The sequence below is a fragment of the Salmo salar genome, chromosome 09 (assembly GCF_965601325.2).
Source record: "Salmo salar chromosome 09, fSalSal1, whole genome shotgun sequence".
NCBI classification, from domain to species: domain Eukaryota; kingdom Metazoa; phylum Chordata; class Actinopteri; order Salmoniformes; family Salmonidae; genus Salmo; species Salmo salar.
The window spans coordinates 86769041-86782237 of record NC_138299.1 but is presented as its reverse complement, the minus strand read 5'-3'; the positions used below and the strand labels follow the sequence as shown (position 1 = coordinate 86782237).

Genomic DNA, 13197 nt, shown 5'->3' with positions numbered 1-13197 from the left:
AACTACAGTAGTCATGAACTTGACCATTTGCCCAGAGACTATTCAACCAAACCAAGGACATGAATGAAACAAAATGAAAATGTAATAGTTGTATTATATACCGCTTTTCATTCAAACAAAGGTGCATGTAGTCCTTGGGCTGGACAATGCATTTTAAGATCTGCAGATGTCTGATGGTCCAGTCCTTTAGCATTGCCAATTCATAATGCTTGGCATTTGCGTGCTGTTATTTGCTCTGTCTGGACTATCCTGTGGAGTGGTTGAGACTGTTTACTCTGGGATTGATTAATGACCTATCTGGTGTGTGGTTGTCACAGCAACCCGGGCACCAATTGGCTGTGTGTTCAGGCACAAACAGGAAGTTAAGAGGCTAAGAACAGCAACCGAAACTAAAAGGCAGCCAGAGCATGAGCCAAAGCAGGCCCATTTGGTGTGCTGCTGAAGAGCTCCCCCCCAATAGAATGTGAAAGGATTGTTGAGAGGAAACCAGGTTTAAAAAAAATAAAAAATAAAATAAAAATAAAATAAAAAAGGAAGAAGAAAAACCCCTCAATTTTCAGTTTACAAATCACTAGTATTTGTAGACTTTTAAGAGCCATTATGCAATAGCTGGAATATCACTGCATTCATGCCTGTTGAAACAAGTAATACTATGAGTCAACATACAGAGGCAAAACACTCACTGTTGGCACCATTTTCTTTAAAAATCTTCCAGAGTTGAGAAAGGACAGCAGGAAAAGAACAGTGAAACAAATTTCTTGAATCCAACAGCTGAACAAACAACTACATAAACGTTTCACACATGGTCAGAAACAGACATTGCTGACCTCTGGTAATCTGTCACTTGAAAAACCGTCTACTACACTGTAGTACCACAAGATTACAAAACAAGATTTTTATTAAGATTTGCATGTTGATCCACAGGATTAAGAGTTGGCCATGAATGTGTGACACACTCAAACGTGTGTAAATGGATTTAGTAACTAATTTAAAAACACACCATTACATTTAGACACACATAAGCAACAAGCCTATACAAATTCACACACATGAGATGTCACAAATGCAGACTTGTTGATAAAAATGATTTTTTTTCTTCATAATGTGTCATGTAAATAACAATAAAAACAAATCTAACAAAGAATCAAATCTTTCATTGAGTAAAAAATATACAAATCAAATAAATTGTCCACCTTAGATTAAAATGTCCCTTTATATAAAAATATATATATAAGCGTGCTTAAAAGGCATCAAGATAAATGACCAGGTGCATTTACTCACTTCATCCTTCTAACCAATGGATGGCATCACCTTGAAGGTCAAAGACAAGGTTGGAAAGTTAGATCAGCAAGGCCTCTTAAGGCCTTTCCCAGGCTTCAGCCTTGCTGTCAGTGTAAACACACAGCCAGGGTGGCCACACACATCCCCATCAGTGTTTTCCATAAGGTGCAGAAGCGGTATGCCATTACACAGACATATCAGTATATACATTATTAACAGTGGGTGGAGAGTGGGACATATGCCCAACAGTTTGTAGATTCATCCCCTCACTCCCATCCCATCTAAAAGGCCCTGAGATCTTGGCAGGTTCAGTTTGGGCATCGATTCATATTCTACAGCTCACAGAGCCCCTATACTGAATGTCCAATTGACATAGTCCCAGTCATTCCTATGAGTAGGCACTCTGGTCGAACAACAAGCCCAGCAGTGATCAATGCTTTTCAACGCCAAGCCTGCCACTGACTGGCCTGTATCTGGTCTTGAGTCACTGCACTGCCAGGGCTTCAGCAGGTCTTGACAGAGGAGACGTCTGGTGTCTTCATGATAACGCTGGCTCTGGTCTCGGCAGCAGAGGCTTGGCTGGAGGAAGCCTCCTCTGAGGGAGGGTGCTGGGCTGCTGGCATGTCCCTGGTCCAGGGGCTGTTGCTGTAGCTAATGAGGGGCATGGGGTCCCTGGTGCTGGTCACTTTGAAGTTGGTTACCTTTCCACCAGTGACAAAGGTGGCCATGCTGGGTAGTGAGCACGAGGGAACTCTCAGCACAGAGGAAGTGAAACTTGATTCCCACAGCCCGCCACGAAGATCCTGCAAGTCACACAGAAGGTAGGTTTAACTCAGCCAACACCATAACCATTCAAACACTCATTTCAGGATATACATGAATATAGACTTGGCTACTAGCATATTTCTCAACATGTATAGTGGTCTGTTTGCAGAATCTTCATAAATAATTTAAAGCATTAGAAGAGGGAATTTCATTGACATAGCAAGTCTAGCAAAACGTGGCTGAAACACATTGACATTCACATATATTGTCATGTTTATGAGCACTGTCAAACTTGTTCTTAATACTTTCTAACATGCTTGTCCTCCTGCTGTTGAGCTCTGCATGATTTAGCTATACTAAGGGATCTCATACTAAAAAGGGACCTCATCTCTCCACCCAGGGCTTCATTGGACACAGAAAAACAGCCTGGTGTTATACTAGTTCTCTGTTCCTCCAGTGGGCATGTCAATATGTATTCAAACAACACAAAGGCAACATTTAAGATATAAATAATGCATTCTGTAACGATATGCATGTGCTTGATTTGCTATTGGCCTTGTTTTGTAACGGTATGTACATTGCCTTCAGAAATGGTTCACACACCTTGACTTTTTCAGGCCAAATTTAAAATGGATTCAATTGAGATTTTTTTTTTTGTGTCACTGGCCAACACACAATACCCCATAATATGAAAGTGGAATGGGTTTTTTTTCAAAAGTTTAACAATTAAAAGCCGAAATGTCTTGAGTCAACAAGTATTCAACCCCTTTATGGCAAGCCTAAATAAGTTCAGGAGTAAAGATTGCTTAACAAGTCACATAATAAGTTGCATGGACTCACTCAGTGCGCAATAATAGAGATTAACATGATTTTTTTTAATGACATCCTCATCTCTGTACCCCACACATCCACTTATCTGTAAGGTCCCCCAGTCAAGCAGTGAATTTCAAACAGATTCAACCACAAAGACCAGGGAGGTTTTCCAATGCCTCGCAAAGGGCACCTATTGGTAGACATTAAATATCCTTTTGAGCATGGTGCAGTTATTAATTACACTTTGGATGGCGTATAAATACACCAAGTCACTACAAAGATACAGGTGTTCTTCCTAACTCAGTTACCAGAGAGAGGAAGGAAACTACTCAGGGATTTCACCATGAGGCCAATAGTGACTTTAAAACAGTTACAGAGTTTAATGGCTATGATAAGAGAAAACTGAGGATGGATCAACAACGTAGTTACTCCACAATACTAACCTAATTGACAGAGTGAAAAGGAGGAAGCCTGTACAGAATAAAATATTTCAAAACGTGCATCCTGTTTGCAACAACGCACTAAAGTAATACTGCAAAAAATGTGGCAAAGAAATTAACTTTTTGTCCTGAATACAAAGTGTTATGTTTGTGTCAAACACAACACAGCACATTACTGAGTACCACTCTCCATATTTTCAAGCATTGTGGTGGCTGCATTATGTTATGGGTATGCTTGTAATTGTTAAGGACTGGAGAGTTTTTCAGGATAAAAAAATAAACAGAATGGAGCTAAGCACAGGCAAAATCCTAGTGGAAAACCTGGTAGTCTGCTTTCCACCAGACACTGGGAGATGAATTCACCTTCCAGCAGGACAATAACCTAAAACAAAAGGCCAAACCTACAATGGAGTTGCTTACCAAGGAATGGCCGAGACACAGTGTTGACTTAAATCTGCTTGAAAATCTATGGCAAGCCCTGAAAATGGTTGTCTAGCAAGTAACCACTACCAATTTGACAGAACTTGAAGATTTTTTTAAAGAAAGAAACTTGGCAAATGTTGCACAATCCAGGTGTGGAAAGCTCTTACAAACTTACCCAGAAAGACTCACAGCTGTAATCGCTGCCAAAGGTGCTTCTACAAAGTATTGACTCAGGTGTATGAATACATATGTAAGAGATATTTCTGTATTTAATTTTCCCCCAAAAACATAAAACATTTCTAAATACATCTTTTCACTTTGTCATTATGGGGTACTGTGTGTAGATGGGTGAGGGATATATATTTAATAAAAATTGTATTCAGGCTAACAACAAAATGTGGAACAGGTGAAGGGGTATGAATACTTTCCAATTACAAATACTTACCAATCACAAATCAAACACACTGTTCGTGTTTGATTTGTGATTGGGCTTGTTTTGAGGACAATTCAAGATATTAAATTAGGGTGAATCATTAGCCATGGGAAACAAGTGAATCCAGTATTCACCAGAGAGCTGCCTTCTGTTGTTTTGTCTTTCTTTACATCAGAGCACTCTAGAACAGGAACTGACAATATAAGCTAGAGGTAGTGGTACAGGTAGAGGTAGAGTGACAGTATTACCATGCTACAGTTACTGTACTCAGCTGTTAAGCAGTAGAACTGGCTAATGTCATGAATTCAAAATGGTGGGCTTCAAGTTAAGGCTTGTTTATCAGATGTTTCAGCTGTATGTGTCTGTGTTCCCAGGCAGGCCCAGCCATGCCGCTCAGCCCTATTGGAATAAGCGAATGTTGCTAGCGAAGTGCCCTTCCCTTGCCTTAGCGAACAGGCCAGCTACAATGGCACCATAAACAGGCCATCTACAGTGGCACCATAAAACAAAGCTATCGCTCCGTGTTACAACCGCTCCTTAAAGGTGCTGAAAATTAACGACCACTTAGCGTGGAAATTTTGCTGATATCTTTCATTAAGATAAATAACCTATAGGGCCCTACTAGAGAAATGTTAAGTTTGGCACGGGATAAGTTTGCTTATATTGCTGATTGTTGATGGGACAATTGATAGCTACAACTTTCAAAGTAGCAGCAGTAGTTAAGGGTAATATAAAAGAGTAACTGGTGCATTCATGTTATGAACTTAGTGTTCAATTTATCTTTATCGAGATAATTCACTACATTTATCATGATATGGATTTTTATCAGTGTCGGCCAGCTCTAATGCACAGGCTTAAAATCAAAGGCTTCTGGGTACCTTTACAATCTTACAAAATAATCTGTCTGTCTTGAGTGATTACTAAATTACCAGGACAACCAGTTTTAAATGATGTGCTTTGCTTCTGATACAGATATGTATTCTATTGTTCAGAGTCCTTTAGTGTGTACACAGACTGGTATAATACGTGTAGACAGAGCTCAGGCCTTACCTCCTTGGAGTCCTCTTCACTGTGCACACTGTCTGGGTCACTCTCTGTTAAGCAGACCAGGAAGAAGAAGCATGAAACACAGTCAGGGATTTCCAGACTAACAGGTTAGAGAGGGATGATGATCTGCTACTATCAGTGACATACTCTCGGCAGCCGCTAAACAATCATTGATCGTTTAATGCTTCACCAAATACTAAACATGCAGGACTAGTAGTTGTACTGTATGTCACTTTACAACACGTTAACTTACTCTACAGTAATAACAGAAGCAGGTTGAATGACAGTGGAGATGTAGCCATCTTTATGATGACACACTGGCCTTGAGCTTGCAACAGCAAAGCCATAAACCCTAATATACATTAAGCAATACAACACAGTACTACACTACCTGGCTCAAATAAATGTTCAAAGGTTTCCATTTTACCTTGTATTTTGAAATGGAGCTGATACTGTCCCTTTGAAGCCACAAGCATAGAATGGTGTTGAAAATCTAGTAATTAATACCTCCAATCACCAAATAAATGATTCACCTATCAGTCTTATTTGATTGTAGATCTCATTCAACTCTAGCTTAACTTTGATGTGGCTGACAAGGATTCTATCACTCTATTAAAACCTATGATGGGTACTGATGTGACTTGCAGGTCTTCTGCAGGAAAGATTGTAGCTGCCAATGTCCTCACCGTGGGTGGAGGAGTTGAAGGCACAATTCTACATGCCAATTGGGATACCAAATTCAAGGGCAAGCACCCATGTCTGTTGTGTTAAGGCATGGGTTGGGATGGGAGTGTTTAGGGGGTGGGGGGGTGGACTGACCTCCATACGAGGACACAGGGGAGATCTGGAGTGGGTATGGGTGGCTGGAGCTGACTGACTGCTCCTCATTCTCCGTGGTCACCTCGATGGTCTGGCAGACACAAGGCAGGTCGTCGACGATCAACTGGTCGTACCCAGGACTGTGACTGCTCTGATGAAGATATTCTGAGGAAGAGAGGATGATCCCTGGTTATTAAACGGTCATCCAGAGGAAAGACACGCATACGCACACAAGCACTCTACACACACATACATTGTAATATTGTTGTATGTTGGTATTATACATTTTGTATTGTAGATATGTTGTGGTGTAATAATGTTATATGATGTAATGTTTTATATTTTGTTTTAAATGTAATGTAAGTGTCTTAATGTGTTTGGACCCCAGGAAGAGTAGCTGCTGACTTGGCAGAACTAATGGGGATCCATAATAAACCCCAGGAAGAGTAGCTGCTGCCTTGGCAGAACTAACGGAGATCCATAAGAAATACCAGGAAGAGTAGCCGGTGCCTTGGTAGTGACTAATGTGGATCCATAATAGAGGTCGACCGATTAACTTGAAATCGGCCCCAGTTTTCATAACAGTCGGTAATCAGCATTTTTGGACTCCGATTATGGCCGATTACATTGCACTCCACGAGGAGACTGCGTGGCAGGCTGACTACCTGTTACGCGAGTGCAGCAAGGAGCCAAGGTAGGTTGCTAGCTAGCATTAAACTTATCTTATAAAAAAACTATCAATCTTAACATAATCACTAGTTAACTACACATGGTTGATGATATTACTAGTTTATCTAGCTGGTCCTGCGTTTCATATAATAAGTGCGGTATGTGTTCATTTATCATCGAATCACAGCCTACTTCTCCAAACGGGTGATGATTTAACAAGCGCATTCGCGAAAAAAGCACTGTCGTTGCACCAATGTACCTAACCATCAATGCCTTTCTTAAAATCAATACACAAGTATATATTTTTAAACCTGCATATTTAGTTAATATTGCCTATTAACATGAATTTCTTTTAACTAGGGAAATTGTGTCACTTCTCTTGTGTTCTGTGCAAGCAGAGTCAGGGTATATGCAGCAGTTTGCCGCCTGGCTCGTTGCGAACTGTGTGAAGATCATTTCTTCCTAACAAAGACCGTAATTAATTTGCCAGAATTGTACATAATTATGACATAACATTGAAGGTTGTGCAATGTAACAGGAATATTTAGATTTATGGATGCCACCCGTTAGATAAAATACAGAACGGTTCCGTATTTCACTGAAAGAATAAACGTTTTGTTTTCGAAATGATAGTTTCCGGATTTGACCATATTAATGACCTAAGGCTCGTATTTCTGTGTGTTATTATAATTAAGTCTATGATTTGATAGAGCAGTCTGACTGAGCGGTGGTAGGCAGCAGCAGGCTCGTAAGCATTCATTTAAACAGCACTTTCCTGCGTTTGCCAGCAGCTCTTCGCTGTGCTTCAAGCATTACGCCGTTTATGACTTCAAGCCTATCAACTCCCGAGATTAGGCTGGCAATACTATAGTGCCTATAAGAACATCCAATAGTCAAAGGTATATGAAATATAAATGGTATAGAGAGAAATAGTCCTATAATAACTACAACCTAAAACTTAACTGGGAATATTGAAGACTCGTGTTAGAAGGAACCACCAGCTTTCATATGTTCTCATGTTCTGAGCAAGGAACTTAAACGTTAGCTTTTTTACATGGCACATATTGCACTTTTACTTTCTTCTCCAACACTGTGTTTTTGCATTATTTAAACCAAATTGAATGTTACATTATTTATTTGCGACTAAATGGATTTTATTTATGTATTATATTAAGTTAAAATAAGTGTTCATTCAGTATTGTTGTAATTCTCTAGAGAGAGAGAGAGAGAGAGAGAGAGAGAGAGAGATATTAATCAATATCGGCTTTTTTTCGCTGTTGTAAAATCGTAATCGGTAGACCTCTAATCCTTAATAAACCCCAGGAAGAGTAGCTGCTGCCTTGGCAGAACTAACGGGGATCCATAATAAACCCCAGGAAGAGTAGCTGCTGCCTTGGCAGAACTAACGGGGATCCATAATAAACCCCAGGAAGAGTAGCTGCTGCCTTGGCAGAACTAACGGGGATCCATAATAAACCCCAGGAAGAGTAGCTGCTGCCTTGGCAGAACTAATGGGGATCCATAATAAATACACGAACAAAACAAGATGTACGCATATAAGACATTAGTAAGAGCATAATTAACTACTATAGCTGTGCAGTCTTGCATGTTTACCACACACCTTCAAAATCAACATCAATTACATTGATTGAGGTATGTTGTAGACACAAGGTGGTCACAAATGGCATTGTGTTCCCTGTAAAGTGCACTACTTTTGATCAGAGCCCTATGGAAAGTGATCAAAAGAAGTGAAGTATATAGGGATTCGTGTGCAATTGGGGACACAAAAAAAACACACTAATGCCAGCTATTACCTGTGCAGTCTGTAAAGTAATCCTCTTTCACCTCCTCCTTCACCTCCACCTTCAACACCGGCCCACGATGGTCTCCAACAGACCCATTCATGCTCTCCATGGCTGGGAACCCGGGCTCCACCTGCTGCTCGGGTGACAGAGATAGAGGGGTGTGGGCATCTCTCTCCATCCTCATTGAAGGTCTGTTATCCATGCTCATACCATTTTACATGCAAATTATTCAATTAAAATAATAGTTTGAATGTGAAATTGATTATAGACTTACACACGGAGGTGTTGTGACAACATAACAATTTGATGATGGTTATTACCTTGTTCTTTCCTCCTTTCTCAGTCCTCTTCTTTCCTAGAAAACACACACAGTGCATTGTTAATAGACAGTCCATTGTTACACACAATCTATTTCAGTGTGTCAAATGTGGATCAGTTTTCTACATGTTATTACATCATATACCAAATGAATACTCAGAGCACATATTACACATGAATTGAAGTTGAATGCAAAACTGGCCACATCATAATGCCTTAATACAGTCATAAGTGTGACCCTCTGAAAGCGGATATCCTTCAGTCTGCCATTTATAATGTGACTACCTGGTACTCCCTGTATATAGCCATGTGACTACCTGGTACTCCCTGTATATAGCCATGTGACTACCTGGTACTCCCTGTATATAGCCATGTGACTACCTGGTACTCCCTGTATATAGCCATGTGACTACCTGGTACTCCCTGTATATAGCCATGTGACTACCTGGTACTCCCTGTATATAGCCATGTGACTACCTGGTACTCCCTGTATATAGCCATGTGACTACCTGGTACTCCCTGTATATAGCCATGTGACTACCTGGTACTCCCTGTATATAGCCATGTGACTACCTGGTACTCCCTGTATATAGCCATGTGACTACCTGGTACTCCCTGTATATAGCCATGTGACTACCTGGTACTCCCTGTATATAGCCATGTGACTACCTGGTACTCCCTGTATATAGCCATGTGACTACCTGGTACTCCCTGTATATAGCCATGTGACTACCTGGTACTCCCTGTATATAGCCATGTCACTACCTGGTACTCCCTGTATATAGCCATGTTACTACCTGGTACTCCCTGTATATAGCCATGTTACTACCTGGTACTGCCTATATATAGCCATGTGACTACCTGGTACTCCCTGTATATAGCCATGTTACTACCTGGTACTCCCTGTATATAGCCATGTGACTACCTGGTACTCCCTGTATATAGCCATGTCACTACCTGGTACTCCCTGTATATAGCCATGTTACTACCTGGTACTCCCTGTATATAGCCATGTGACTACCTGGTACTCCCTGTATATAGCCATGTGACTACCTGGTACTCCCTGTATATAGCCATGTGACTACCTGGTACTCCCTGTATATAGCCATGTTACTACCTGGTACTCCCTGTATATAGCCATGTTACTACCTGGTACTGCCTATATATAGCCATGTGACTACCTGGTACTCCCTGTATATAGCCATGTTAGTTTTACCTGTTATTGTTATTCACTGTATTTATTCCTTGCGTCACTATTTCTATTTATCTTAAACTCTACATTTGGGAAAAGGACCCGTCAGTAAGAATTTCACTGTTAGCCAAAACCTGTTGTTTACCAAGCAGTTCACTGTTGGTAAACCACAGGTGTAGACTAAGCACGTTACAAATAAAATGTGATTTGAATTCAACCACTGTTCTCGCTGAGCCAGAGACTGCGTTTACACAGGCAGCCCAATTCGGTCTTATTTTTCTTTTTTTTTAAACTAAATTGGTCTTTTGACCAATCACATCAGATCTTTTCAGATATTTTTCTGAACTGATCTGATTGGTCAAAAAAACGATTAGTGAAAAAAAATATCAGAATTAGGCTGCCTGTCTACCTGCAGCCAGAGACTCAGAGAACCACTTGCCTTTCTTGGTCTGGCGCTCTGAAGCAGACAGCATCTTGTATACTCTGAAAGCGTTAGTCCCCTTCTTGATGCTCTTGTCTTTCACCTCCTCAATATCAGGCAGAGAGTTCATAGCACAGCGGAAATTGGCCTTCCATGTTTTCGGGTCTGGTTTGTCGATCCCTAGTTGGTATTTTCCTGATTAGACAAAATCACTTATTATGGGAAGGCCATACTGCTGCATCAACTTAAGTCATAACACAACAGTAGCATTGGTCATGTAGAACTGTGTATTGTTGGCCATTATCATTTCACATGTTCATTACTGTACCTGTATGAATGGCCCAGTTCATAAATAAAGGAGCATCTTTCTCCAAATCCCAGCCATGCCTTGCAGCATGCATCCATGGAATCTGGAAGATCCTCTTCTCCTGCAGGTTCATCACAACAATGATTCAGACATACTTTATAACTTGGCTAACACATCATCAGCACATACGTGTGTGGTTGCTGTTTCTACATACAGTACTTGCCAGTGAGGATTTAGAAAATATAACAAGCAAACAAAAACACACACAACTTAAAAACACAGAAGTTTGACAGAATATGGTTGACTGTTTAGATAGGAGTGTAAACCTGTTTGTGTGACGGAGGGGTTAAGTTGTTGGGTTTGGTAGCAAATTACTTGAGCAAAGACTGAAAACCTGGTACAGAATAATCTTAGAATGTGTTGATTTTCCATACTGAAGAAAACTGAATGTCTCAATAAAAGACACATTTCACTCACTCTATTAATCCATATCAGGCCAGGGATTAGGGAAGAGTTTATCTGTTCCACCAGCCATGGCCGCATTCGCATCCTCTCCACGGGCATGGTCGCCTGCAGACACAGAGCAAGGAGGAGATAAACAGTAAATGTAATGAATTATCCCTTTCCTTAGCTTCCTGTAGACAGCAACAGGTCAGAAAATCTCTGTGGCAAAGAGGCCCATTAGGGGATGACATCATTCCCTGAGCCCATCAGCAACATCTGATTTCATTCTCTTACAACAGAGCAGAAACCCTGCGCCACAACAAATATTTTAGAGGGATTACAACAAAACGCGAAAAGGCGCAGTTGTGTTTTAGCACACGTCAAGCTTTACTTTGTTGATGTGTAATAAGGTGTTAATGGTTAAAGGTGCACATAAGCTTGTGATGACCATGCAAGCTGCTTAGTTATTGCTGCATGCAACGGCAGCCAAGAATTCTCAAATCCACGTTTCCCGATGGAGTTGAGCAGCGAGGCGCTGAGTTTTGGCAGTGTAGCCTACTTCCGACTACATCGAGTCAGTATCAGTCGATACTAGTAAAAATGTCCATTCTTTCATGCGTACCTTGTACTTGTTTGTCATGTGTGACTGTGTTCTTTTCTTTCAGTTGCTGCAATCCGAAGGTCTTGATAAAAACGTAATTCTATGTGACTGTCAAATTGCGCGGTGCAGGGCTGCTCCTACTTTAACAAACAATGGCTCTCTTGGCGGAGGTTGCGTAAAATGCTATTTTTCATACAGGAGTGATTGCAGCACCCAAAGAAAATAACCCAGTTACACAGGACAAACATACGTACAAGGTATGCATGAAATAATTGACATTTTTACCACCATCTACAGATACCGACTCGATGTAGTCGGAGGTAGGCTACACTCCGCCAAGTCATCTCATCGCCACCAAACTTCATCCGGTATCGTAGAGTTGAGAATGATTGGCTACAGGTAGAGGTAGAGTAATCAAGTAGTGATCAAAGTCCACTTCAACAAAATGCAACTAACTCCTAAACCAATATTCAGTAACAGGATATTAGAATGTTACTTTAATATATATGCATGCATCTTGGGTTTATCATACATATTCTGGTTTGCTTTAAAAATTAAGCAGTAAAATAACTTAGTTATCATTTAATAAACCCTGCAGTTGTAGCCTAGTAGTCATGTAATTTACCAAGCGTGTTCCAATTCCATTATACTGCCCATTTCTGTCTTAGTCTGATAACATACACAACATAACAGACAACTACCTGTAAATGTTTATACCGCAACAATTGCCTGTAGACATTTTGGTGCGCAATGCGCCACAAAGAAACATTTCGCTCCGTCTTGTCAAGTCACGTTGTCGTCTAAACTGACAGCTGTGCTAATTCAAGTTCACAAGAAAGCTGCCAGACATATCAACCCAAAAGTGAAAATAAACTTCATTCCAAGTCGGTTGGCCAATGGATCAACATTCTATTACTTTCGATTAGGGTTTACAATGTCGCTTCGTGATTCTATAGATACAGAACTTCAGCGATAATAACATGCGGAAACGTTACCTGCGATAAAGTGTTCTATTCAGCTTGATTAATCGACAGTCCTCTTGTCAGTTGCACAATATTCTCGTGTAGTTCGAGTTTCTGTATATCAAACGAAAAGTGAATTTAGCCTATTTCAGTGTCCAGATCGAAAGCAAAACAAGTAAAGGAAGTGCTTGGCGTGGAAATCCCCTCCCGATTTGTTTGTCTCACGTCCCCTGAGCCTAGATGGCGTTGCACAGGGTTCTGGAGAGCACGGAAGTCTTCTCATTGGTCTACGCCTCTACAACGGACAACTCAATTTCATTTTCACTTCCTCAACACCCATCTGGTTGGATTCCAGCTTGCCTTTCCTGCTTGAAACGAAACCAGTTTCTCTGTTTCCAAACTTGCTACAGTGTTTTTTGCATAGTTGATTTCTGACAATGTGGACAGACAACTAGTG

General features: G+C 40.7%; 1 protein-coding gene across 3 annotated transcripts; it reads right to left on the bottom strand.

Moving 5' to 3' along the window:
• Positions 1-880: 880 nt before the first annotated feature.
• Positions 881-12785, bottom strand: irf2b (interferon regulatory factor 2b). 3 transcript variants are annotated; one of them, XM_014212775.3, is made up of 9 exons: positions 12480-12697; positions 11211-11303; positions 10755-10854; positions 10445-10621; positions 8816-8850; positions 8505-8628; positions 6022-6186; positions 5206-5249; positions 881-2084 (listed from the first exon to the last, which is right to left on the bottom strand). In XM_014212775.3, the coding sequence occupies exons 2-9, from the start codon at positions 11295-11297 to the stop codon at positions 1785-1787; spliced, it is 1032 nt and encodes a 343-aa protein (XP_014068250.1). In that variant the 5' UTR covers positions 11298-11303; positions 12480-12697; the 3' UTR covers positions 881-1784.
• Positions 12786-13197: the final 412 nt, after the last annotated feature.